Below are 26,902 nucleotides of genomic sequence, written 5' to 3' on the forward strand. Positions count from 1 at the left end.
TATCCTATCTATTTCACGTCTTCTGATTATTTTGATCTGTGAAATGGATTGAAAACGAATCCTATTGGACGATTTCTGATGAGAAAAACGAAGTTACACGAATCGAGCCGATGTACTACGAAAGCTATTTTTGTAAGAATTTTTGTGATGATTGCAGTGCGTCTGTTCTGTTTTTCATTCTGAAGACCGAAATTTTGTTGATGGTTTCTACGTTGTAGATTGTGCGTTTATGTCGGTGAAATTATTCTTTTGATCCTGTGTGTGTGGATTAATCATCTTTAGGCAGTCAAGAAATATTCCTTGTTTCAATCCGCGAGTTTCTTTGCGAACGAATCATCAAGTTGGGTTTTCACCGCACTCAAACATCATCGAGTAAGAATTGAAATTTATAAAATTGTATCTATTGCAATCGTACTGTGTTAGTTATTACCTTCATTTAATAGTTTAGATTACTCGTGCAAAAATGGTGAAGGAAGAAGAAAGTAACGATCCTATCATCAAGATGCGCGGCTTACCATGGTCTGCCACCGTCGACGACATCATTAAATTTTTGGGTAATTACTTCGAGTCTCGATTACATTAGTTAATGGTAAAATTGACGTATTCGTTGCGCTTATTTTGTATTTAGAAGAGGCCAACATCAAAGATGGTAGACTTGGAGTTCATATCACGATGTCTCGAGAAGGCCGACCTAGCGGCGAAGCTTTTGTTGAATTGGAAACGATGGAAGATACCGAGAAAGCGCTTAAGAAGGATAAGAAGAACATGGGCCATCGTTACATAGAAAGTAAATTTAGCCTTTGTGCATAGTTACTCGAGTTCGAATCGAATATTAAATATCGTTCATTCGTTAGTTTTCAGGACGAGTCGTAATGACATGGAGTGGTACCTCGCTAGAAGTGGCTCGAACGTGGAGAATGTTATGGACGAAAGCTGTATTCGATTACGTGGATTACCCTACGGGTGTACGAAAAACGACATTGTGCAGTTTTTCTCAGGTATGGATTAATAATTCGGCGGGGTTGGGTAGTTTTTTATACCGGAAAGGAAAACTTCGTCCATTTTTTCCAATTAGTATGAAAGTTACGCATTTTTGTAATTTTTTTTCTACTTAGTGAACCTTGAAACACGTAGAATCTGGTATCACGATTCGAATGCCGTTCGAATAGTGATTTTTGTTTCGGCAGATTCTACGAAACGTAACGTTAGATTTGTTCCGGTGATGATCGCTTCGTCACTGGAATGGAATCTCGTTTTACGGTGTTTCACTTCATTTAATTTTATTATTGGGTATTGGCGTAATGGGCATTTTGTGTGATTTGTTACCATGATTGGGACAGGGTTGACGATAGTGCCCAACGGGATATCCTTTGTCAGCGATCAAACCGGGCGCAATACCGGGGAGGCGTACGTTCAGTTCGTTAACAAAGACATGGTAGAAAGCGCTCTGAAGAAACATCTCGACAGAATAGGACACAGGTGGGGTAAAACCTGACGCAGGTGGTTTGCGGTAAGGTGCCGGGCATATTTTGCCTTGGGATCCAGACCTGATTCTTTTTACTCAAATTTATACGATTGAATTGTAAAAGAAACTGAAAATCACCGTACACTATTTTACTATGTTGTTAATTCTTACCATTCTTTACTGTTTTAATTCTCCCTCATCGTTTTTCTACTCTCGAACGTGTAACTATTTAGCTACGTGGTACGCGAATATGTTACGAGGTACTTCCCTACAGTATGTATTTGATGATCGACTCGTTCACGCGTTGGGAGCTCCCGAGTACTACATATAAATGACTCAAAATTTGCTAGATTTGTTGCGTTATGCGCTTCTTGAAAACTTGAGATGAAATTGCGGTGGTTGGTGCGCTTGATGTAGAAATTCATACGACGATCAGACCTCGAATCAAACGAATTTCCTTTTTGAAAATTTTATTATGGTTTGTCGTCAATACATGGGCGAGCTTCTGTGACATTATTCGCATGACCCCCCCTTCTTCCTAATTTTTTAATACGATTCGCGTTTCATTTATTCGATTCGGGTTCTCTTTTTTTTTTACCTTCTCACGCATGTATTTTCGCTTGGTAGAGTAAAACCGTCGTGTAATAGACAGGCAAAACGAATGTGGGATCTATTCGATTAAATTGTTATTCTTTTAGTTTTCTAAAATGTATTGATTTCCCGTATCGTTCAGGTACATAGAAATATTCCGAAGTAGTTTGGCAGAAATACGTGCTCAAACCGGTCCAAAAATTCGTCCTTTGATGTCTGAAATGGTTCCTCGTCCAGCTCCGTACGATCGAGGTGATCGATTCGGAGGTCCGAATAGAATGGGCAGATCTGCGATGGGAACCGGCGCCGGACCAGCGTCTGGACCACCTCCGCCATCTCGTTTAAGAGACAGTAAGTTATTCTTTGCCAGTGTATTCTATTCGAATGTCGTGCGTTTGATAATAATGTTGATATTCATTTTGTGCAGATTACGCCGAAGAAGGCGACGAATGGGATGACGATGCAGGTGGTAATTCAGGAGCATGGGGCGGTGGTATGAGAAAAATGGGCCCTGCTCGAAATATGGGTCCTGGTCGAGATATGGGCGCTTCTCGAGATATGGGTCCAGGTCGTGATATGGGTCCTGGTCGAGATATGGGTCCTGGTCGTGATATGGGTCTTGGTCGAGATATGGGCCCTGGTCGAGATATGGGCCCTGGTCGTGATATGGGTCCTGGTCGAGATATGGGTCTTGGTCGAGATATGGGCCCGGGTCGAGATATGGGTCCTGGACGAGATATGGGTCCTAGTCGAGAAATGGGCCCTGGTCGAGATATGGGCGCTTCTCAAGATTTGGGTCCTGCTAGAGATATGGGAGCTTCTCGAGACACTTCCATGTCGTCATTCTCATTAAAGAATAGAATCTCGCCGCCGCCTGCAGCTAGAGTTCGTAACATGATGTATGGTAACGGTAATAGCGGAGGTAATACGAATGTATGGGACGAAGAAGCGCAAAGATATATCGTGCATATGCGTGGATTACCGTACAAAGCTACCGAACAAGATATTACGAATGTATGTATTCTATCCTATCGCATTCCTCGGCCATTTTCATTTTAAAATACTCTCGATCTTGAAATATATATTTTTCGTCGGCAGTTCTTCCGACCCTTGGTTCCTGTTGATATTCAATTCACGTACGATCGAAGCGGTCGACCTTCCGGCGAAGCAAACGTTGACTTCGAAACCTACGAAGATGCCAATCGTGCTATGAGCAAAGTACATAAAGCGTTCATAATTTTCATTCGTTTTACAAATTTCATCTAATTAATTTCTTTCATCGATTATAGGATAAACAAAATATGAATAATCGTTACATAGAATTATTCTTGAAAGCTACTCCTCCGTCGGTCAACAAACCGCCCAGTTTGGGTGACAGAAACTTATCCGGAAGAAGCGTCGCCGGTGGATACAATGATGAAAACCCACCCAGAAACTTATTCGGAAGAAGCGCCGCCGGTGGATACAATGAAGAAAATCCACCCAGAAACTTATCCGGAAGAGGCGCCGCCGGTGGATACAATGATGACAATCCACCCAGAAACTTCTCCGGAAGAAGCGCCGCCGGTGGATACAATGATGAAAATCCACCCAGAAACTTACCCGGAAGAAACGCCGGTGGATACAATGAAGAAAATCCGCCCGAGCTGTTCTCAAGACGAACTACCTCATCTGGGCCAGCACCTGTGTCCAATTCAGCATACGATGGATTCTATGGTACATCTTTATACAGGGCCGCAGCTAACGCCGGAGGAGGACAACGTTTCTAACATGACAACGAAACGCTTTCAAAATAAAAACCAAAACGTAGAAACCACTGTACATAACTTACGAGTATTCTGCAGCAGTAATAACGATCTAACTTAGCGTAAGGCATTCAATTCGTTAAACGTAGAGTATCAAGGGGAAACTTTATGCTTTTGTTGATTGTATGTATTTTTTCCCCAATCTATATTGTACTGTTCATGCATAAATTATATCCCCGATAGTCAAAAAACTTTCAGAACTTGTAATTAGTTTCGTACAATATAGTTCGAGCATTTTGACCAGTGACGGTTTCTCTTTATTTTATTATTTTAATTTGTACGTGTTTTTTGCCGTTTTTATACATATTTTTCATTCTTTTTTTGTTATTTTTTTCCCCTACTATTTTCTATCTCACGTAAACATACTCACTCGTTTAGAACGCATTATTTGAGTCGATATTTTGGAATGTTCTACTATAAGTTGTAGTCTGTATATTCTATATTATTATGTTTCAATGTTGACGAATAGTTTACATTTTGTGTTGGACGTCAGCGTATTATTTTGTATCGTCACGTACGTATTTTTATGAACATGATTGAGATCATTTTTGTATTAATTATGTAATTGAAATAAAAAATGAAGACTCAGCGAGAAATTTAGAAATTTAAGTTTTAAGATATTTGCTTTGTTGGTGAAGAAGTAGGCGGTGAATTATAAAGTTTCCGAATTTAAGAACTCTTTTGTAAAAATACTACTGTCAAGTGTCATATTGATGATTGAACAAAAATAAATTATTAAACCAATGTATTTTATTCAAGTTTTTTTTTCCATTGTGTGTGAGTCCGTGTGAGTTAAGTTGCCAAGTTGTTTTTTTTTAATGGTAGCTTTCGTTAGTTCTATGCTCATGAATGGCCCAACCTCTAGAAATCCTAATCTGCTCATTCGTTTCAATTTTGAAAAACGTTCTACAAGTGAGTGGAAAAATTTACGTTGACTGAGAACTCGATAGAACTCTACATTTTGCTTTTCAGGGCAAAATTTAATAATTTATTGTATTGTATGTAGGGTCCTCATTGCTCAATCAAACTCTGAGGCTGTTTCATCCTTCTGAGTTCTGATTCTTCCATTACTGTACTTCAATTATTCATCAATCATCATTCATTCATTCATTTCAATATTCAAATTCATCAATGAATGGCGTTTCAGTTTCAGTTCCTCCATTTTTCATTGATGTCACTTTTAAAAACCTTAATCCAGTATTACCAACATTCCCAAGTTAAGTTCACCTCTTCTCTTCGCCAGCCAGCTGATTGATGAATCAAAGGGCTGATGGGCTGAAAAAGTAAAAGAGAAGTGTTGTGTTCGAGTTATCATTTTCATATTACGTGATATTTTTTCACAATCGTATTAATTAAATCAGCGTTTATAATTACGAATGACAGTTGAAATCGTAAATTGCATTATCGCGGTCGTTTAACGTATCGACGATTATTAAACTAGTGAAAATGTGATCAACCCGATATCGAGTAGAATGCGTAATAAATCATAACTCAGCTATCGCATTTCCGTATTTTGATCAACGAATTGTAAAATATGAGCTTCCTATTGTAAGTATTACGTTCAAGTTGATTCATTCTGCATTCAAATGCATCAGAATTTTCTCCGTTGTGTTTGGTGAAATGCTGTATTACGAAAACCTACATTTTACTGATAACGGTGGTATATTGTTTACAGTGGAAGTCGATCTTCCAAAACTTTCAAACCCAAGAAAAACATCCCCGAAGGAACTCATCAATATGACTTAATGAAACATGCAGCTGCGACATTGGGTTCGGGGAATTTACGTCTAGCTGTGAGTCTACCAGAAGGAGAAGATTTGAACGAATGGGTAGCCGTCAACAGTGAGTATTGTATTGATTAATTCGATACCTGAAACTACTTCCATTAGTAATCCGATCGACTGTTTGTTTTATCTATTCGCAGCTGTGGACTTTTTCAACCAAATCAACATGTTGTACGGAACGATTACTGAATTCTGTACCGAAGAAAGCTGTCCTATTATGTCGGCTGGACCGAAATACGAATACCATTGGGCAGATGGACATACCGTCAAGAAACCTATAAAATGTTCCGCACCGAAATACATAGATTATTTAATGACTTGGGTTCAAGATCAGTTGGACGACGAGACGTTGTTTCCTTCGAAAATCGGTATCTACCTATACGTCTTATCGATCGTTTATCTGTAGAATTGTTTAGGTAATTGGCCCTGTGTATGTGGATAACGGTGCTAATGACTTCCATCTTTTTCAGGGGTACCTTTTCCTAAAAATTTCCTCTTGATAGCGAAAACTATTTTAAAGCGTTTATTCAGAGTATACGCTCATGTTTACCATCAACATTTTACCGAAGTTGTGCAACTAGGAGAAGAAGCGCATTTAAATACATCCTTCAAACATTTTATATTTTTCGTACAAGTAAGCTCGCTCATAATTACAATAATTGTGTTGATTCAATTCGTATTACGTGCCTTTCCTATCGCGTAATACATGTCTTATTTGTGCAGGAATTTAGCTTGATAGAAAGAAGAGAACTAGCTCCTTTACAAGAATTAATAGAGAAGCTTGCTGCCAAAGATGCACGATGAATTTGTCTACTGGTTTTAACACTTTTGTTATATCGAATCGGAAGTAAAACCTTGAGTAAAAATATGTAAAATTCAAGCACCGTAGGATTTTATTATTTATCGTGTGGATGTTTTAATTTTATCAGCCATGTTGTAACGTATCGTGTTTTGTTTTTAAATTAATGATATTACCGTATAATTTTTTTATTAGTTTACGGTCTATACACAAAATGTCAGCATTTATGATTTCGATGCACACTATTAAATATAGATTCTGATCATTATTTTATCATCTCAACTGTTACTATTATTCGTGTACTTAAAGTTATATTTTTAAGATAATTATGTAGCCTTTTTAAAAATATCAATTCTTCGTTAAATTTGCATTTTGAATTTTTTTTCCCAACCATTATTCATTTCTCAGGTAGCTTAAATCCTGTAGTTCTACGTGCTCAAATTTTCGGATACATCCTGTACGTACGTGCCAGTACTTCGTCTAGGTAACGCCTAGTTAAGCATAATCTGAACTTCGAACACTGATTTCGTAATTCTGCTAATCATACCGCAGCATTTTTTTTCTTCTTCTTGAAAAAGAAAACCAACAAACACACGTTCGATGAATCGTGTCACTTACGTAATTTCTTTATTAGCTTGAAAATAGTAAACAACATCTTTACACATTATATACTGTTAAAAGTACATTTTTACAAAGACAAAATCGATAAAATTTGCGATGAAATACTCCGCAGGACAGCTCACTAATGACAAATTGCAATGACAAAAGCAAAAATGTCATCAAAAATAAATAATCTATCGTACTTTTATATACCCTGTATTTGCGTACAGCTCTCGATTCAAAACCAGAGAGAAGATAAAGAAAATGCAGGTGATTAATACATTCTAAAACGAATAAAATTCGATAATAACCGTCGTATAGGACATTCTTGACCAAGAAAGAAAAATATTCTAAATTTCTAGAGAAAGAGGAAAATTTGCGTAATGTCGATTGAACAATCGACACGGTCATTTTGCTATAAAAACAGACTAACATTAAAATACCATAATGCACGAGGTAAACTTTACGATGACGACGACGAATACATACATCAATACATAATACATCGATCCAGCAACGTAATAATCACATTTAAAAAAAAAAAGGAAAATAGACAGAATATTAGAAATAATGAGAAGGATGGTGAAGTGAGAGGGGAGGGAACGGGAGAGGGTAGATCGAATCAGAGAGTACTCTCACATATACGACTTTCCATCATCGAATTCGAATCAACTTACGAAACGGTGCTTGGGAAAGCGTTACATATATACATAAAGATGCTAAAGCGAAACCTCTCAGCTAGTAGATTTTTAACTCGGGGGCGGTGGTGGTGGCGGAGGCGGTGGAGCCATTAAACTATTCGCCAGAGAAGCTGGTAACGGCGCAGCCGGATTTTTAACTGGATAACCAGGCTGCCACATAGCATGAGGTGGCATCATAGGTGCTGCTGTTGGCCACTGCTGCATCAATGGCGGCGGAGGTGGCGGAATGACCGAAGAAGTGGCTGACGAAGAAGACGTAGCCCCACTTTGCGAAGGCGGCGGAGGTATCTGGAAGCCGGGCATCATTGCAGGCCATGCTTGTGGCATTGTAGGAACGGTTGTTCCGGGAGGCGGAGGTGGAGGCGGTAATGCTACGTTTGGGATCGCGTTACCGGGCGCCGGAGCAGGTTGCCAGCCTTGCGGTGGCATCGCGTTCGACATCAGTTGAGGTGGTGTTGGTAACGACATCGGTGGAGCTGCGATGGCTCTTTGTTGCATAGGCCTATCGAAAAGGTGTCCGCTGGAACGGTTCTTTTCCGAGCCGCCACCTCCGCCGCCACCTCCTTCAAATTTCATCGATGGCGGTGGAGCTTCGCCCAATTCGGCCATTAAAGACATATACTGCAACAAATGATGATTTACGGTGAGTAAATACGCGCGAAATTTTACAGGAATATAAACGAAAAGAGAAATTTATTACTTCTTCGTCGATTTTTGCTTTATCTTGAGGCGAAGCGTTATTGGTAGGCTGACCAGGTCTTTTCTGTTTACAATCTTTTGATAAATGACCAGCTCCTCCGCAAATGGTACATAAAACGTTCATCGTAACGTTCGGTTTGTCAGGACACTGCGATCAAATTCAAAATTATCATCTTGGAATCGGTATATTTTAATGAAATTTTCGAATTTTCGATACTCACAGCCCACGATTTGTGATCCGTAGCACCACAATTGGTACAACGTATTCCGTCATTCTCTCGTAATGTTCCATTCAGCAAAGCCAACTCTCTCAGCTGTTGTCTTCTCAAATCGTTCTGACCTTCGGGTACTTCGACTCCTTGCCGAATGATTTCTTTTATCTGTACAAAAATCGACAACTTTTACCATTTTATGTTCTTCGCCGAAGAAATTCGAATAAAAATATTACCTTATCGACTGCTTTCTTCACATATTCAGGATTATTAGCAGTTACGTAAGCGTGTAAAGGTTCATTTTCGCCAGGCAGTGGTTGTCCATCTTTTCTACCCACTTTACCTTCTTTTACCGAGCCTTTACCTCGTATAATAATTTTCGCACCGGTTTCATGTTCCATGGCTACAGGATACAACATATAATACATCGTGAGTATGGTTCTAGTTGACGATGAATAAAAATAAATCAAAAATAATCCCTTACCTTTCAAAGTATTTCCTCTGGGCCCTATTAATAAGCCAACAAAATTAATATCCGGATGAACGTCTTGAGGTATCATTACTTTATCACTCACTCTCGTAATCGGAGGTCTAAAAATATGAAAATTTGAGATTAGCTGAAGAACTATCAAGGAAAATAATATTTTGAACAGAAATGCCCAAAAATTTTCTGCTAGTTTATCAAATAAAATTAAAAAATATAAAAAAAGAACTTTAAAAAGTAATTGAAATCCCCCCTCCCTCCCTCCCTACCAAAGATTAACAACTGGTTCCAAATTGAAATGACAGAAAACGAAAATCTGTTCATCTGTCAATTTCTCCATCATAAAAGAACAATTCATCTTACTTATAATCAGCAGGCGGCTTGAATTCTGGGTTTATTTTGATCATACGATTTATCAGCTGATGTCGTTCTTCTTCCAAACGTTTCCTAGTTCGATACTCTCTCGTATTTAACCGTTTTCCATCGTGACTATAAATTGGCTCCGGCGATGGCGATCTAGAATGGACAAACACAAGCGTAACCATACATCGAAACCTTAAAACTAAAACTTAACGCAATATTCTATTTTAATATTATTAATTAATCATGAAGTCGACTGCCGCACTGCACTTCCTGATCAACTCGAGCTAAAACAAATAATACCTAACCAGCTAAAAAAAGTAATGCAATTTTTAAAAGCACTCGACAAAGCTATACGGGTGCTTTGTCGAGTCGAAATATGTGAGCAGATAAACGAATACTCTTGTGAGAAACGATGGAGCATTTCACACTCGAGAACTCGTTTACACAAAAAAAAAAAATAATAATAAACAGACTAGAAAATAATTTTGAAAAAAATACAAATACACATAAGAATCACATCAAATACATCTAAACAACAAAATGTATAAATTAAGAATCCACATTTTATACCCTAAACCTAGAGAAGAAAAAAAAATCATTTTCAAAATAATCGAAAAAATTAATCAAGCACCTGAAAGTAAACAAGCTGTGAAACGAAATTACCTATTTATATGCAAACGACAAAAATACAACAATAAATATTGAAAACCATATTTGAAAAAAAAGAACAATAATAATATAACATTGCAACGAAATAACAATATTCAAATAGGTATTTGACAAAAAGAATGAAACATAATAGAATGCATGCTTATAGTTCGCCTTCCATAATACCTACCACTAACCCTAGAAAAAAATTCAAAAAAAAAGTATTTCACAATAACCACAAACAAATGATTAAGGTCACTAATTACGAATGATCAAATTTTCATAACAATTTATTCTCCGATAATTTTGTACCAACGATGAGATGTGAAAGACTTCTTTTTAGATAGTAATTAAAAGAAAAAAATATTATCAAACCACTGCATATACGTTTAATCACACCTTTCTTCTGGATTAACTGGAATACCAAGATCACCGGTACGTAACTTTCTACTGACTTCTTCGATTTGTAATTGCACTGGAAGAAAATGCGTTAGTTCGGGGCAAACCCCATAATGATTTAGATTAGGAATTACAACGTAAAGAGTTCATAATTAAATAGCCTATGGTAATTGCAGACAGTCAGTGTGTAAATCTCGACCTAAAAAAATGTTCGAAGAAAAAATTAAACGCTCTGTAACCCTGTGAATTTTTTTTTAGTTAATACACAATAGAGTATATTTTAGGCAAATCTATCGGAACATTTTACATTTTACGTAAGCAAAAAACGTAAATCGATGAAAAGAAAAAGAAAAAATTTCAAAATTAGTAATCACGTCAGATTAAATGGTAAATCAATTAAAATAACTTATGAATAGACTTTGTAAATTAAAAGAAATGAACCTAAATCAGAGCTGCAATTATTAGAAATCATTTTTTCATCAAACAAAACAAGTGTCAATGCATTAATATCGAAACTTTGATACTCACAGACATAGGCTTCTTCTTGTTCTTTACTCAGATTCGTAGGCAGAACAGTAGGCATGCCAGGTATAAAAGTCTTGTCTGTTTCTTCGGCTCCCCATCTCGATTTCCGGCGCCTTTTTCGTTCTGGCTCAGAAGAAGCTGAAACGCATAGAATTATAATTAAATATTTCAACTTACGTAACCGTGGAGTTGAACGATGTAGGTAAGTGATAATTGCACAAGGCTCAAGTTGACGATCATGGAATCGTTTACTCGAGAGTGGGCCAAAGGTGTAACTATTTTACACGAATAATATAATAAATTATTTCTTGCTTATGACTTACATCCATCGTTTCTTCTATCTGGATTATTGCTAGGCCCAAACATTTGGGAGGGTTCCGAATGCTCAAGTCTGTAGTCAGCGGATGGCATTTCGTACATAAATAATTCTTCAAATGACATCCACGTCCACTGAATACGTTGATGACTTAACAGTAACGAATTTAAAACTGAATTTCAGCGCAACTGCACCAGGAATAATACTTTTGATGAGATATTTCTTTTTTTTCTACTACCCCAAATAAAGATTTTGAGTGAGAATGGTCAACAATCAAAAATCTATTTTCTCAATCACAGATAAAAAATTGCAGTCGTCAGTTACGACAATTTTGATTGAATTACTAGCGCTCTCTCTAAAATTAATAATGTACTACTGTTTCTGTTTTAGTGTTTTTTTATTTTTTACAGAAGTTTTTTTATTTTATTTTATTTATTGATTTTTTATTTTTTAGGGTTCCCTCACCAATGGGGAACCTTATTATAATCGGCTCCGATCATCATCATCTTTTTCAGTATTTCAAGTGTGCTGTGATGTGAGTACCGTTTTCCGTTTTTAATTTATTAATTTATTTAATTTTCAATTTTCAATACATACAATCATACAAAATAACTAAAATAAGTTTTCAAGCAATTTTCAGAAGTTTAATACAATTTTGACTTTTACTCCAATATCATCCACTTTTTAGTTTTTGATGATGTTCTTTCACTTTCAAATTCAAAAACATCAACAAGTGTTGAAAAAAATTTTAACAGCTATTCACAATTAACAATCTCGCTATTTCGCTCAATCCTAGCCTGTAGAGTGTAGATTTTACAAAATTGTCATCACTTTTTAGCATTGATTTTTACGTAAAAAATCAATGTTTTTAGTTTCTGGTGATGTAGACTGTAGAGTGATTTTGATTTTACAGGGTTTTTTTGAGTGTTTTTACTTGGTTTTAACTTCTAAGTTTAACACGTTTTCAACGCTTTTTCCAGCACATTTGCAAATTTGACCAATTCAATATTTTTTTTTGATCAAATTTTTCATTTTACTTTTCTGTAACTTTCTTATGTTTTTTTCTGTTAAAAGTTACGTACAATGTGAACTACACCGTAAGGTTCTGTACAGTTTACTTTTCTCATTTCTGTATTCTGTAGCTTCAAAGACTTCAAACCGTAAGAGTTATGGACATGCAATCATATTCATAAGCCCAGCTATGCTTTTTTTGATTTCTATCATATTCTGTGTACAAAAAGCAATAAGCAATCAGATTTTTCTGTTCGTTGAAACTGATTGGCTAATGCTTTGTTTCATTGTTTGCCTATATCTATACATATATATAATTTTTCATTTACAAATCGCTTATGTATACCCAATTTCGACAGTCAAGGACGTCAAAGTAAAAAGTAAACGCAACCTTGTAGTTTAGCAATGGTACAAAATTGGCTGTACCAACCCCGAATTGTACAATTTCGGACTTGGTACACATTTACACAACATATACACCATTGTATAGTTACATTGTTGATTGTACTCGTAGTTAGTAAAATCAAATCTTAGATCCCATCCATCGATGGATTTTTTAAATGGATTTCCTAAAGAAGAGATACATCTGATAATAAAAATCATTTTTATTTCAGTCATCATTATAACATTATTGTTGATTTGTTTTAAGTAGGTAAGTATGTTTTTTTTGTAGTTTTTGAGTACCTATACCAGTATTAGGTTGTTGAAAATATTTCAGTATATAATTATAATTCCAGTATAGATAATGTTACCTTATCGAAGTAAGTAATTTTCATTTAATTTTTTTAAATTTACATATTTTTTCTTTTTGTGCTCCTCTCAAACAATTGAATCGGTGAGAATAGAAAGGGACTAAGTCACATTTTTGCGATTTCACTTTTTCACGCATATGGGGGTTTCAAAGTAGGGCGGCCGGGTCCGCATTGATGACTTTTTCGTTAAATTTTTTGAATTCCTTGAAAAATAACCAACATTTTCGAGAAGACCATTTTTTGAAATTTAAGTTCATCTCTGTACTGGAAAAATATGAAAAAATTAACAACTTCGGCAAAAAGTTTTATACGTCAAGGGGTTTTTGGTCGGTTCCTCTACCTACCTATCTACAGATTCTACAAAAAAGAAATAAACTATGAACATGAAGTAAAATACAAACTGCAAACATATCGAAAAAAAATTTAATGAAACAGAAAGAACAAAGAACCAACCAGAAACAAGTTTGTTCTCATTCCTAAGAAGGTACCTACCTATAAGGGTTTTATTATTTTTCATTGTACTTGCGTGGATTACTCCTGTACTGATGACAATAGGTTAATTTTATGCGAATTTTTTTGGTCGATCTAATTTCAAGTTCCGTTTAAAAATGTTGCCGAATGTGACTTCAGCTGTTAAATTATCTCCGAATGGTTTGTATAGAGAATTGCCAAATTAGGTTCTTACTCACATACCTAGGTGCTACATACTTACTATTGTTGTTAGGTAGTACAGTAACGTTTTCAAAAATATTACCTACCTAAACTTGTGAATTTTTAGGAGAACGGCGCACCCTATAGTGAGGTAGTAGGTAGGTACATTGTAATTGGTATGGTTAGCTGGGTTGCGTTCACTTCGGCTATCGAAATAAATCGGGTACACGCGATTTCAAATAGGAAGATTAGGTGTACACAGACCATTATAGGCCTGTGGGTAATGTATTTTATTGCTCCTTCAATTTGTAAGTTAGGCATAAAGTCATGATAGATAATTTTGTTCATTTTTCAAAGTACGTACTACCGAAACCAGTGGCGGACTGGCCTATGATGTTACCTGGCGATCACCAGGGGCCCCGAGACACCAAGGGCCCCAAGGGGCCCCCAGGGCCATGTTTAAACAAAAAATGATATTTTCACTTTCTCTAACAAAAATTGTTGAAAAGCTCTCGCCCTCGCTTCGCTCGGGCCAGTTTTCTTTCTCTTTTTAATAATCTAAATCTTCAATTATTAGTATAAATTCAAATTCTAAAATTGTGTGGTCAAAAAAATAAACTCACCAGTCACCACAAAAAACATTGTTTTTTACCTCTCAAAATACAAATTTTTGAAATTTTCTGCCCTCACTTCACTTGGCCCTCTGTGGTTTTTTTTTCAAACTGAGATCGAGCTTTAATAAAGATCTGCATAGGTAATCAAATTTCAAAAAATGTGAAACACACTTTCCTCTCAAAAAACGTTTTTCTACTTCTCGAAACTAGCTTTTGCTCTCACTCCACTCTGGGCCTGTTTGCTTTTCATTTTCAAATTTGAAATTTGTGGAAAACAGTCATTCAAATTCTTAAATTTTGAGTTAAAAAAGTGAAGAAATTTTTAAAACATCATTTTTTTACCTCTCGAAATATGAATTTTTAAAAGCTTTTGCCCTCGCTTTGCTGGGGTCAATTTCTATCCATTTTTGAAACTTCCATAAAATTTCAAAAAGGAAAATAAGAATTTTTCATAAGCCCAAATGCGAATTATATCATATCATGTACTGTAAAAACTCGTAATTTTATTCGGTAAAATTGGTATTTTTTTTCTTATGGAAAATTTTTAATCCGCCCTCCCTCAAAAAATCTCCTCTTTTTTGCTATAATATTGAATAAAAAGACAAAAGCAAAAAAATTAATCGCATAACTTGCATTCAAGTACCTACCTATCCAAACCTCGAAAAAAAAACAGAACAAGAAAGATTCTTAAGGGCCGATTCCGCATACACGATTGCATACCCGATCCGCCTGATTTTCGAGTGTTGAGATCTCGAGATCTATCCGACAAAAATTGATGAAATTTGAAATATAGATACTATGAAGCAATTAGAAAAAAATGTCGGAGGGGATTTTTAATTACTTGAATAGTTTTGGAATGAACAACGATTGAAAAGTGTTCAAATTTCGTTGATTTTCAATTTCAAATTCTACGAAAAATATTCAATCAAATGAAAATCCCATCCGACATTTTCTTTTAATTGTTTCAAAGTATATATATTTTAAATTTCATTCAATTCTGTTCAGTAGATCTCCAGATCTGAAGATGCAAGGTGACAACTGGAGTTTACACGTGGCTAGTTTATTCAATTCAAACAACCGCAAGTAACTTGACTTTTCAATTAATTGGCGGATTATCCATTCCATTTCACGATGAAAAATAATAAATACAAGTAAATTTATTTGATCAGACATGATCAAGTACTTGAAAGTAAATGTACTTGAATTAAGTAAACTTGCAACGTGTGAATTTTAGCGCCTGCTGCTTATGCAAAAAAGTATGCGGAATCGGCCCTTAAGGGGCAGTGGCGTTGCCAAGGAGGGCAAAGGGGGCCATTGCCAACCCTTGCGAGCGAAAATGTGAAATAAAAGATGCAAAAATAAACTTTTTTTTGTTGTTTGGACCCATTTTTTCTAAAAATTTTCGCTCTCACTTCGCTTGAGCAGTAATTTTGCCATCGTTTTCATAAAATCTCCACACATTATGACAGGTTTCCAGAAAATTACCCCTAATTTCGATTTTGCATGCCTAAAAATCTGTTTTTGCCCCCTCCTTGAGAAAATCCTGTCTACGCCACTGTTAAGGGGGAAGGGAAAAAATGTTGGGGGCCTCATTCGGTGTATCCGCCAGGGGCCCCGAACCGACCCAGTCCGCCACTGACCGAAACCGATCCCCCAGGTCGAAATTGGATTTTGATGCTTGGATTTTGAAAACGTATTTGCACCTTCAATTTTGAAGATAGGCCACACCTTTACAGTATAGCTGTACCCGGTTGTATCGAATCACCCTGTCTGTCTCTGTACAATATTTTTTCTAGCTTTCCAAGATGTCAATTTGTCAGTTTGAACTTGCAGTCCGTGAGGCGTGAGATCGTGGATTAGGATTTTTATTTGGGTACAGGTATGTATAAGAAAAATAATAATATCAAAGAACGGTTCTAAATTATCTGGTACGTATAATCAATAAATACCTTTCTATGCCAGTGAATAAGTACAAATTTGAAACACTAACGATTAATTTTTCATGTACATAGGTAAACGTACAGGACAGAAAACGTGCAAAAATGATTTCGAGTACCTATGCCAATTGCCAACTCGCGAACCTACCTGCAATTTCAAATTTATCACGATAAAATTCGTATTGAAGTCAGCAGTACAGAGCAGAAGATTCGTGAATATTACAGAACGAATATATCTGTCTTATTAAATTTGTATTGTACGTAGACGTAGAATGTGTACGACCGTGTTCGTGTAGTAACGTCATCGTCATCGCTGCAGCGCCGGTTGAATTTGCGAAGTTAATTCGTGGTTTTATGTGTAATGTACACAGTGGTGTTGGTGCTACAAGTACTCTTATCTATTCGTTCGAACGGGCTTTCAATCCTGTATTAATTTTTCAACCTTACCGAGTGGTTTTTATTTAATTATTATCGATAAAACAGCGCGGTCAATGCGATACTCAGTTAGCATTTAGCAGAGCCAAGCTCGAGAATTACTTATTCGCTCGTCGTCGCTGTCGTATTATTCGCGAATCAGTGGGTATAGTTTTCATTTGTATTAATAAATTTTCGTCCATTATACGCGCTGTGCAAGTTCGTGACTTCGTGTTAACCTAATCTTTCTCATATTTCGCGAAAAGTTGTTTCGCCGGTCATTACCATGCCCGTGAAATATGTGAAAACTGACTCGAAAATCAAAGCTAACGATGATTTGAATTTGAAAGCGAAACCCTGTCGAATCCCACCGGTTACCGGCAAACTATCCTTTATACAGGTAAGCTTCGTAATATACGATACGATATGATACGTTCATATAGCTGGTATTTCTTGTATTAGTTAATTTCGAACGAACAGATGCATGTACTTTTTAGACCTCTTTGAACTAAGTACGCCACAGATGTGTTTACTGCTGTTCGTAATTACGATTAGGTTTGATTTTGAAACCGAAAATGGATGACTTTGGTCGTTGAAAGTTGAAACCCTGCAGAGCAGTCATTTTTTTCAACGATCGAGTGTTTCGTGTCTGTTTTTTTGGCGTATTATTCTCGCCATGATCGTTACCAAGTTCAACCATGCAATATGTGTCATCGTTTGACGAATGCAAAATGAAAATTTCGAGTACAGAGATGTGCTATGTGCTATGTGCTGTACGTGCTAACGACTTGATGGATCATTAACGTGATACGGTTATTTTGATTTGAAGATTAAGAAAAAAATCTCATCAGCGTACATGGTAAAGGTTTCTTTTTCGTTGCAAAAAATAGGTACACCCAATCTGGCCCACAGGGTATCAATTTTCACTTTTTCGAAGCATTTTGAAATTTAATCTAATAAAGTAGTGATAGTGATACAGGGTGCCCAGAAATATCGTGAACCCCTAAAAAAGTTTTCTGCTAAATATTTCGGTTGGTCACACTGTATGATAATAATGTTAGCACATGATTGGTTGTTGGACTGGCGAGATAACATTCCACCAATCATATGCATCTATTTCACGTTGCCAACCTACATGTATTTTTAATGAAAAACTTTCTTTGGGGTTCACGATATTTCTGGGCACCCTGTAGGTACTAGGTACCTAAAGCTGGCACCTCGTAACGTACTGTGTAATCTTATCACGAATTCAAACGTGTAAATATTCGTGTATGAACATGATTAGATATCAATTGGTTTGGAAAAAGTACATTTTGATCGTTGATTTTAATTTTTCGACAATTACGATTGCAAAGAATCATCAACGATGGCACAGTATAATAGTTTCGAATAAGTTTATGTAACCTTTACGATCGAGTAATCCGTATATTTCTCTACAGAAAACAATCGAGATCCGATTAGTTGATTATGTACTTTACCTCCATCAAAATAATGTACAGTACAATCAAACTTAGAATGAAAAATGAGTAAATCTCAACGTTATATAGGGTCAAAACGCTCCCATCTGACCTTTAATTAAGTCTGTGAAAATTCCTTCGACATTCGAGATTCAAAAACCGAACATTTATACCTACTTTGTTGCACTTCTACTTAATATGGCGTCGACTTTGAGGTGAAGAACTTCTCAATGTGTACTTGCCAAAGTACTTGAGCTATTTCATTTTCAAGTTTGTTCAGTGTGTACCAAAATATGTACATCTACATACGACGCTCGTTAAGGCGTAGATAGGTATCCGTAATGCCTACGATATTATTATATGTTATCAGAAGCTGTTTTCTATGCATAAATTACGAGATGAAATGAATGAAATTCAAAAACTTGTTAGGATTATTATTAGGTATAGGTGCCCTATTTTATTGGAAAATTGGAGATGAATTGATAAGATTGCCTGCTTATGGAATCTGGAATTACATGTATCGATTATACCGTATGTATAGGTTTACAAGGACATGTGTGTAGCTTTCATGTATGTAGGTGTTGATTTTTAATCAGATTTAGTTATTCTTAAAATGAGTTATTTAAAAAATATTTATCCGTGATTGAACGATTTGAATTCAGATCCGAATTTTGATTCTTGACAGGGGAGAGGGGAGAGGACGAGGTATAATGAAAAACAATTTTCGGTATCGAATTATAGATTTTCATACCCCAAAAACAGAACTCGACTCTGAAAGATCTAGATTTTTACACCAACGTCATATTTTTTGTACCTATGTAATTTGGGTTTCAATTCCTCAATTCCTCTCCTCTATGAGGCTCATCGGCGGTCCAGCATCTCAAACAATCAATTCAACTCGTTCGCGTTTGATTTAGATTAGATAGCCAAGTTCTGCCTACCTTTACAAGTATGTGTTTTGTGGTATGCGGTATGCACTCTACGATATCTTCTTTTTTGGACTAATTCCAACGAGAATATCGAAATAATTGTCGTGATGAAACACAACTAACGAAGTATGACTCGTAATGAATCCGTACGTCATATCACGAGAGTAAGTAAGTAAATAAAAAACAGAGGCGTCTTTCCTTCTTGAACATCACGCATCAAGTTGTATAGAAATCCTTCTTAGGTAATGTTCAAATATCGTGTAGTATCTACATAATATATGAAGATTTAACGATCTGCTTCGCGTCTTAAAAGAATCGATTTTAATTTTTTTTTTTTTTTTGCTAAGAGCATGGGCGGTTGAGAATGGTGAATTGATCCTCGGCTAGGATTCTGAAAAATTGTCCGAAATCCTAGTTTTGAAGTTTGAAATTTTTAGATCGTCATCTCGTCCCTGATCCCTGTAAATGTGGCGAAATTGCAATTTTTGTTGAAGAAATCTTATCTTTGGCTGTTTTTAACCGATTTTTTTTTCAAACTTGAAAATTGCAAGATTAGAAACAGATCTTCAAAAAAATGTGCATTTTTAGTTTTTTAATGGTATTTTTGAATTTTTGATAACTTTCCTTCAAATGTGTATAACATGAGTATTTTTTTTCAAATTTGTTATATTGATGCAAGAGCTTCAAAAATGCAAAAACAGTTTTTTTTTTAATTTTTGATTCTCAAGTGGCCGAATTTGGTCAAAAGTGGTTTTCTTGGAGTAGGTAAATAGATATAGGTACCTACTTAAGTACTTCATTTTCATTACTAAAAAAAAGTCGTCCCACAAACTCGAATTTAGACTCAATTTGTCAACTTTTCCCATAGTCAGTAGGTAATTTTCTTTTAAAAATTTGGATCATGCCATTTTAGGGACCTGCGAACCGTTTTTCGATTGCAATTTTAGAGAAATCCAAACTTTTAATTTTTTTACTGATTTTAATCGAAATGTACCTCAGCTCTGATCCTTTCTTTCTTGGAACCCCCCCCCCCGGGGGGGTCTTGTCTTTCAAACGTACAATAAATAGTGCTTTTTGTAATTCAAAAGGGAAAAATTGTCCAATTTAATTTTTCTGGAGTCTGAGTCGAATTCATGAATATCAATAGCCTTCGTGGGTAATGGATCCATTAATTGGCCTATTTTCCTGAAATTTTAGACTACTAGAATAATCAGTCAAATGTGAAAAAAAATTAAAAAAGTTGAATTTTTTATTTTTGCCTTCCTCCTCCTTGGTCTGCTCAGTTAATACTTAATAGCTAATTAACACATTAATAATATTTCTGAAATGTAAAGAAAAAATGTCCTATACCAAAATGACCAATTTTTAAAATTTAAAATTTCAAAACAGTTGAAAATTATTTGAAAAAAAATCATTTAATTTTCAAAACTTGTGCTATCCCCTCTTCTAATTACACATTATCCTTGATTTTTCTCAAAAATCGATCGTTTGGAATAAAAAAACTTTTAAAAAAATTTCCGAAAAAATTTTAGAACATTCAGATTGATACATATTTTAAGCAAAAGCTTAAAAGTTGATTATGTGTAGTGTAAAATTGATTCCTTTTCCGATTTTTTTCATTTTTAAAAATCAAATTTTTAGAAAAAATTACAAAGGAATGCAGGTATCCATTGATTTTTTGATTTGTTGGCAAATTTTTTGAAATTCAAATTTCCCCCATTCATATAACATGATAAAAAAAATCAAAATTTTGATCAAATTTATGTGAAAGTCGGAAATTTGGTTTGTACCCTTTCGACCTCGCCAGTCGATTGGTGATGGTTTCAATCCTTTCTGGAGCCTCCAGCAGATTTTTGGTTTCTCCAGTTTTCGAAAAAAAACGCTGTACATAAAAAAGGTGACAATGAAATTCTGCGGCTATATAAACTCGGATTCATCATCTTGGTGACACTTTCGATCGATTTAGGCACATATTTTCAAAATATTTTTGTGCTGGTTCCAATTCAAATTTTTCTCCAGCGATTATTTTTGAAAAAAAAATTAAAAAAATTATCGTTCGCGAACGCGTAAACAAAACATTCTGAAATTTTGTTTGCATAGTCGAAAAAGTCACAAAGGTGGTAAATCCGAGTTTTTAGGTGCTGAATTCAATTTTCAGTTTATTTATTTACAGCATTTTTTTGAAAACTGGACAATTGGAAAATCCTTTAGAGATTCTAGAACGATTCGAAATATCACCAATTGACTCGCAAGGTCAAAAATAGAGCTCTAATCAAATTCCAGATTTTTAAAAATAAAAGTAAAAATTGGTCAAATAGACATAATAATGGACTGAAATTTAGTTTGTATCTCATTTTGGACTTCCCGAATCAATCAATTGATGATGATTTAGAATCATTCTGGAGCCTTCAGCGAATTTTGTGAAGTTAAGATTTTTTCATTTTCTGCAAAATAAACGCTGGAGAAAAAATTTTGGAAATTGAAGCGCCACAAAAATATTTTGAAAATATGTGCTTAAATCGACTGAAAGGGTGACAAAGATAATGAATCCGAGTTTGTAGGTGCTGAATTTCATTTTCATCCTATTTACAGCGTTTTTTCAAAAATCGCAAAATTTGAAAATATGCTGGAGGCTCCAGAACGGTTCGAAACCAACACCAATCAACTCGGAAGGTCGAAAATACCGTATAATCCAAATTTAACCAAATTTTGATTTTTTCATAAGAAATGAGTCAAATTTGAATTTTTAAAAATTTTCCAAAAATTGAAAAATGAATTTCAGTGCCTGAAATTTTCTTCGATCACTTTCATCTCCTTCAATGATTTTTGTACCGATGCTGGTTGGGATACTTACTTTCCTTGTAAACATTTACTGACAAAAAAAAATTGAAAAGAAATGAGTTTTTTAAATAAAAGAGAATAGGTAGGTCATTTTTTCAGCAAAGATTCATTTTTGTGAAAGTTTGAACAAAAATTGAACAGATTTACATTATTGAACGATTTTTTTCATCGCAACCTTAAAAAATGAACCACCTTGTATTTTTTCGTCTACTATACGGTGCATACATGCAAAAATGTGCACGTTTCTACGAAAGTACCAATGTTGCACGTAGGTGTAGGTACCTACGCTTTGAGTTTTGTTTATGGAACTCGAGCCAAGGTCAATTTTAAAATGTTCATAATGTCCACATTGGTTCACTGTGTAAATACCTACAGCTATTTATGTCTTACTTAACTTACTCGTAATTATTGTACTACGCTACAGTCACATTGTGTACTCTTTAGTGGCAATTTTTTTCATCTCGAATTATTAGTGTGAAATTTCAGTCGTCGGATTTTGAAAATTTTTACCTATAGTCCTACCTACGTCATCGCAGATACGCCACATGCGGCGACATAAAAGGAAAGAAAAAAAGAAACAAATAATAACGCTTCAAATTATTATACTATGCTATACGGTTTTACGTTCGTTTCGAGAGTCGAATCTATCTACGTAGATACGTAAAAGGCAACCCATCGTTAGCACAAAAAAAAGGGGGTTGAGGTTCTCAAAGGGGGGTGAATAAATATAGAAGATGCGAAAGAAAATCGTTGCGTTGGCGTATAGCAATAATGTATCACGCCTGCTATGACGTCTGTTGCTATATACTACGGTATAGATAGATACACAAAAATTTGTGCAGCTACAAGTGTGTTGATAAATGCAAACTGCTCCGATTCGGTCGGTGGTGGATGGTGGATGTCGCTCTTCAACCCATTCATGGGTACAGAGAGCTGGCAGATGAGTCGAAGTGTACGTGGGATTTTCCACCTCGTTCCACGACCGGCGCTACGGTTTAGCCGTTGAGTTTCGCCCAGATTATAACTACACGGTGCTCCCTTTTCAAGTCGATATTTCAAATTGCGCGAAATGTTGGCATTTAATAAAAACACCCACGACCGAGACGCCTACTCATCGCTCGGCGCTCGCGACTGAAAAGCGCCTAGCAACAGCGACAGCATCTCACACTGATGATGGTGGAACATTTGAATCCTCTTCCTTGCTTTTCGTATAGTTTTCGCCTTTGGATATGCCTGGTATGTGACGTAATTGCGCCAGAAGAGCTTATTTCGTTTACCCCGATACGATACCGTGTTTATGTTTACTATAGTGTCGTTTTTCAAAACTATTTTTAGTGTGCATAGCACGCTGTGTTATATTGCTTTCGGCTGTCTGGAAATGTGGGAAAAATTTCGAGCTCTGAGAACTTGTGTATGTACGAGTAGCTTTAACTTTACGTATAGTTGGGTGGAAGTTTATATTAAAATGGAGCTCTTGATCCTTTCCTGGCTGTGAGAAAACTGATATTTGCTGTTTAAAATTTTGCATACTTGATGAACGTGATTTTCGTGCTGGATTTTAGGGATGAAATTTTATGGAATTTTTCAAGACTTGCTGCTTTTCGGAGGAAGTAAGTTCCTATCTGAGCTGTGTATCATCTTCGTGTCATAATTTGCATTGTCGGTTAGTTTCTCGTCCATCCTGCGTCTCATAGAGTTCCTTTTACCTATAGACAAACGGCCTTGAACACAGTTCAACTTTTATGCTTATTAGACTTGGTACCCTTTTGAAATCACACTCTCCGATTTGAACAAAACCAAGCTAGATTGAAAAAGTATGTCCTAAAAGCCCTATAACCAAAATTTCAAGTACTGAAATTCATTTTTGGATTTTTAGCGAATTTTTGAAAATTGAAAAAAGCTGTTTTGAGTGTAATTTTTCAACTATTCTCACAAACTATGAATTTTTTGAGCAAAATGAACGAATATAACTAATTCCTTCTATTCAACTCCCTTTACATCGGAAATAGTAGTTTTGGGTCATTCTGGAGCCGTCAGCAATTTTTTCATTTTCACTGGAAATTTCAAAAATCGATCTGGAAGGACCAATGAATTTTAGCACCTGTAACTTTGGTTGATTGTTACCGTAAAATTCCAGAAAAATAGAAAAAATAAAATTTCATAGTGAGCGATTTTTTTTGGAGATGTAACTTATCGTAAACGATCTCAATTTGAGCTTTTTGAAACCTCCAACGAGTTTTCAGATTTCTTCAAAAATTTCAAATTACTCTGGAAGGGCCAATAAATGAACTTAGGCTCCTATTATTTTGATCTGGGCACCCTTTCGACCGCTTTCGTTCCATCCTTGCTTCAAAAATTAGATTTTTTCACTTTTCCAAAACTTAAAAATTGGCCAAAAATTCACCTCTGAACTCAGACTCTGGGAATTTTGAGGTAAGCACCCAAAACGGTCTAGATAGGGTGCCCAATGAGCATCAATCGAATTTATAGGCGCTAAAATTAATTTTCGGTCCTTCCTGAGCGATTGGATACTTCTAGAGAAATTGATAAAAATCGCTGGAGGTTGCAGAGTACATGCTCTTTCAATCTAGCTTGGTTTCCTTCAAATCGGAGAATGCTAGTTGAAAAGGTCTTGTTAGAAAAAGTTTGAGCCTCCCTAATCATCTTGAGAGCTGAGCCAGATGTCCTCAATGTAGGCTCATTTTTCGAAAAACGCGGTTTGTTGCCATTTTTGGATGGTGTCACCTGTACGATTTCTTATCAATTTGATGCCACTTTTCCACCATTAAAATTTCCATTTTGGGATGACTAAAGCTAGATTTGTTCCCGAGATAACTAAGCAAAAAATGAAATACCCCGAAGAACTGCACTTTTTTGCGATCATTTTGAGTAAAATTTCAAAATTTGTATTTTTTTTTTGCTCATTTTTGTGGATGTTTTAGAAAATCTTCAAAAAAATCGAAGGTATGATCCTGAGGAAACTGGAGTCATTTCTTGTAAGAGGGAAGGGAAGTACCGAGATACTGAATATGTGACATACTCTCATACTATTCCAAAGTTTCTTAACCCTTTATCGCCTGAGAAAAGTTCAGCAGGTAAATTTCAAGAATTTTCACGAGAGAAGTCGAACTGAATACTTAATCAGATTTGTGATATTTGAAAAAATAATGAATTTGAGTGATCATCATCACTCATTTCAGAAATTGAGGATTTTCCTCCATTTCATCTGAACCAATTATTTTGATTTCCCAAGCCTTTAATGTATGCAGACGGAAACACTTGCGGTGTTTTATCAGCTGGAAATAGTTTCTATATTTTCCCCAATTTTTTTATAAGACCAGCAAAGGCAAAATTTAATCCTTCAAAATACAAAATTTTGTCCACTTTTTTCAATAACTGCGACGGATCTTACTTATGGAATAATTTTTTCGTCGCAACAAAATTGAAATAAAATAACACTGTAGTTTTCAATTTTGATCAAATTTTATTTTAGAATTTCAATTTCAAAAAAAGGTAAAAATTTGAATTTTCGGGAATCTTTGAGATTTAACAAAATTTCATGATTCTGATTTTGAAAAAAATGTTTGTTTTGAATAAAATAAAATTTTGTGCGAAAGAAACTGAAATGCAAATTTTGAAAATTGAGTAGTTAAAATTTCATTTTGTAATTTGAAAGAAAAAATGAGGTGTAAATTTCTCATTTGAATTAAGAATTGAGAAATTACTAAATTTGAAAAGAATCTATTTCCAAAATGAAATTATAAAAAAGATTGAAAATTGAAAATTGATATTATATTTTTCCACACAAGTTTAGGAGTGTTCTCAAATGAAAATTTTTTCGCCTGGGAAAGTTTGATGATGTGTAGAAATGACTTCAATTTTTATGCTTGAGCCAAATTTCTTAAAATTCCGAAACGAAGTTCTATCGAAATTGAAACCCCTGACGTTATTTTACCCTATACTTTACTTATTCCAATTTTTCTGTGATATGAAAATTTTCTCTTGTGAGCTGTCAAAGTAGTTGAAAAAAAAAGAATGAAATTGGGTCTCATTGTAAAAAAATTAGAAACATTTTCAGCGGTGGAAATTTTATAGCAAAATATCAATTGTATAGAATTTTTGTTTCTGTCTGCAACTTAAAATTCGGATTTGGAAATCAACGTAATCGTTCGAATAAAATTGAGGATCATCTGATCACTCAAATTATTTTTTTTCAAATATCACAAGCTAATTGTTGAGTCCAGCTTCTCTCAGGCATTAAAGGATGAGTAAGTAAAAATAGTTTCTTATAATTTTTGGAATGAAAAAATTATGTCAAATTCGTATTTTTCCCCTGGAAAGTGAAATTTCCTTCGCTGAGCTGGACGGGTGGGGTGAGGGGAGTTGATTTCATGCAAATATGTATATGTATGTACTTTGGGATGGGTTGTTTTTCTGATACATATTTGATGGAGTTGATAAGTTTCAGAAGAAGCCAACGCTGGGGTAACGATCCAAGTTTTTGCTCCTGGCGCAGAAATTGTTTTTACAAATCAACACCTTTTTGATCATCGAAAATTGACTTATTACTTCATTAATTAATATTAATGTAATCTAGCTGTATCTTCAAAATTTTATTGATTTTTTTTTCATTTTTTGTTGAATCTGTCTAAATTAGTTCATTTTTATTCCCAGACTTTCAATTTTTTAATTCAGAAAAAAATCGCAGTAATGATTTGAATTTGTGATTGAAAGCCTCGATTTTTTTTTCGAATTTCATATATGAAGTAACCATCATCGCTTGAATGATTTTTGGTTCAATTTAAGGAATATTTTTTCTTAGCTCGAAAACTCGTTCATGTTGTCATTTTTTGTGAAAAAAGACCAAAATCGAAGTAAAGGGTCGATTTTCACTCTTCAGTTGTA

General features: G+C 35.2%; 4 protein-coding genes across 4 annotated transcripts in view; 3 read left to right on the plus strand and 1 right to left on the minus strand.

Annotated features, from left to right (window-relative positions):
• Nucleotides 1-134: 134 nt before the first annotated feature.
• LOC135846272 (heterogeneous nuclear ribonucleoprotein F-like) lies at nucleotides 135-4,609 on the plus strand. The gene is made up of 9 exons (XM_065365266.1): nucleotides 135-372; nucleotides 444-554; nucleotides 629-787; nucleotides 855-998; nucleotides 1,341-1,479; nucleotides 2,199-2,407; nucleotides 2,484-3,070; nucleotides 3,155-3,274; nucleotides 3,346-4,609. Exons 2-9 carry the CDS (start codon nucleotides 464-466, stop codon nucleotides 3,823-3,825), a joined length of 1,929 nt encoding a protein of 642 aa, XP_065221338.1. The 5' UTR covers nucleotides 135-372; nucleotides 444-463; the 3' UTR covers nucleotides 3,826-4,609.
• Nucleotides 4,610-5,105: 496 nt separating this feature from the next.
• mats (MOB kinase activator-like 1) lies at nucleotides 5,106-6,812 on the plus strand. Its single transcript, XM_065365275.1, has 5 exons — nucleotides 5,106-5,409; nucleotides 5,537-5,703; nucleotides 5,786-6,013; nucleotides 6,116-6,279; nucleotides 6,369-6,812. Exons 1-5 carry the CDS (start codon nucleotides 5,396-5,398, stop codon nucleotides 6,447-6,449), a joined length of 654 nt encoding a protein of 217 aa, XP_065221347.1. The 5' UTR covers nucleotides 5,106-5,395; the 3' UTR covers nucleotides 6,450-6,812.
• A 228-nt stretch (nucleotides 6,813-7,040) lies between these two features.
• On the minus strand, nucleotides 7,041-11,676 carry SF1 (splicing factor 1). The gene is made up of 9 exons (XM_065365269.1): nucleotides 11,399-11,676; nucleotides 11,079-11,213; nucleotides 10,551-10,626; nucleotides 9,504-9,656; nucleotides 9,141-9,247; nucleotides 8,893-9,059; nucleotides 8,666-8,824; nucleotides 8,446-8,592; nucleotides 7,041-8,366 (listed from the first exon to the last, which is right to left on the minus strand). Exons 1-9 carry the CDS (start codon nucleotides 11,514-11,516, stop codon nucleotides 7,794-7,796), a joined length of 1,635 nt encoding a protein of 544 aa, XP_065221341.1. The 5' UTR covers nucleotides 11,517-11,676; the 3' UTR covers nucleotides 7,041-7,793.
• A 4,790-nt stretch (nucleotides 11,677-16,466) lies between these two features.
• Nucleotides 16,467-26,902, plus strand: part of LOC135849064 (terminal nucleotidyltransferase 5C) — a 59,876-nt gene continuing 49,440 nt past the window's right edge. The window contains exon 1 of the mRNA XM_065369212.1: nucleotides 16,467-17,170. Within this exon, the coding sequence (XP_065225284.1) occupies nucleotides 17,057-17,170 (114 nt within the window). The 5' untranslated portion in view covers nucleotides 16,467-17,056. The remainder of the gene's footprint in view (nucleotides 17,171-26,902) is intronic.

This window comes from Planococcus citri, chromosome 5 (genome assembly GCF_950023065.1).
Source record: "Planococcus citri chromosome 5, ihPlaCitr1.1, whole genome shotgun sequence".
Taxonomy (NCBI): domain Eukaryota; kingdom Metazoa; phylum Arthropoda; class Insecta; order Hemiptera; family Pseudococcidae; genus Planococcus; species Planococcus citri.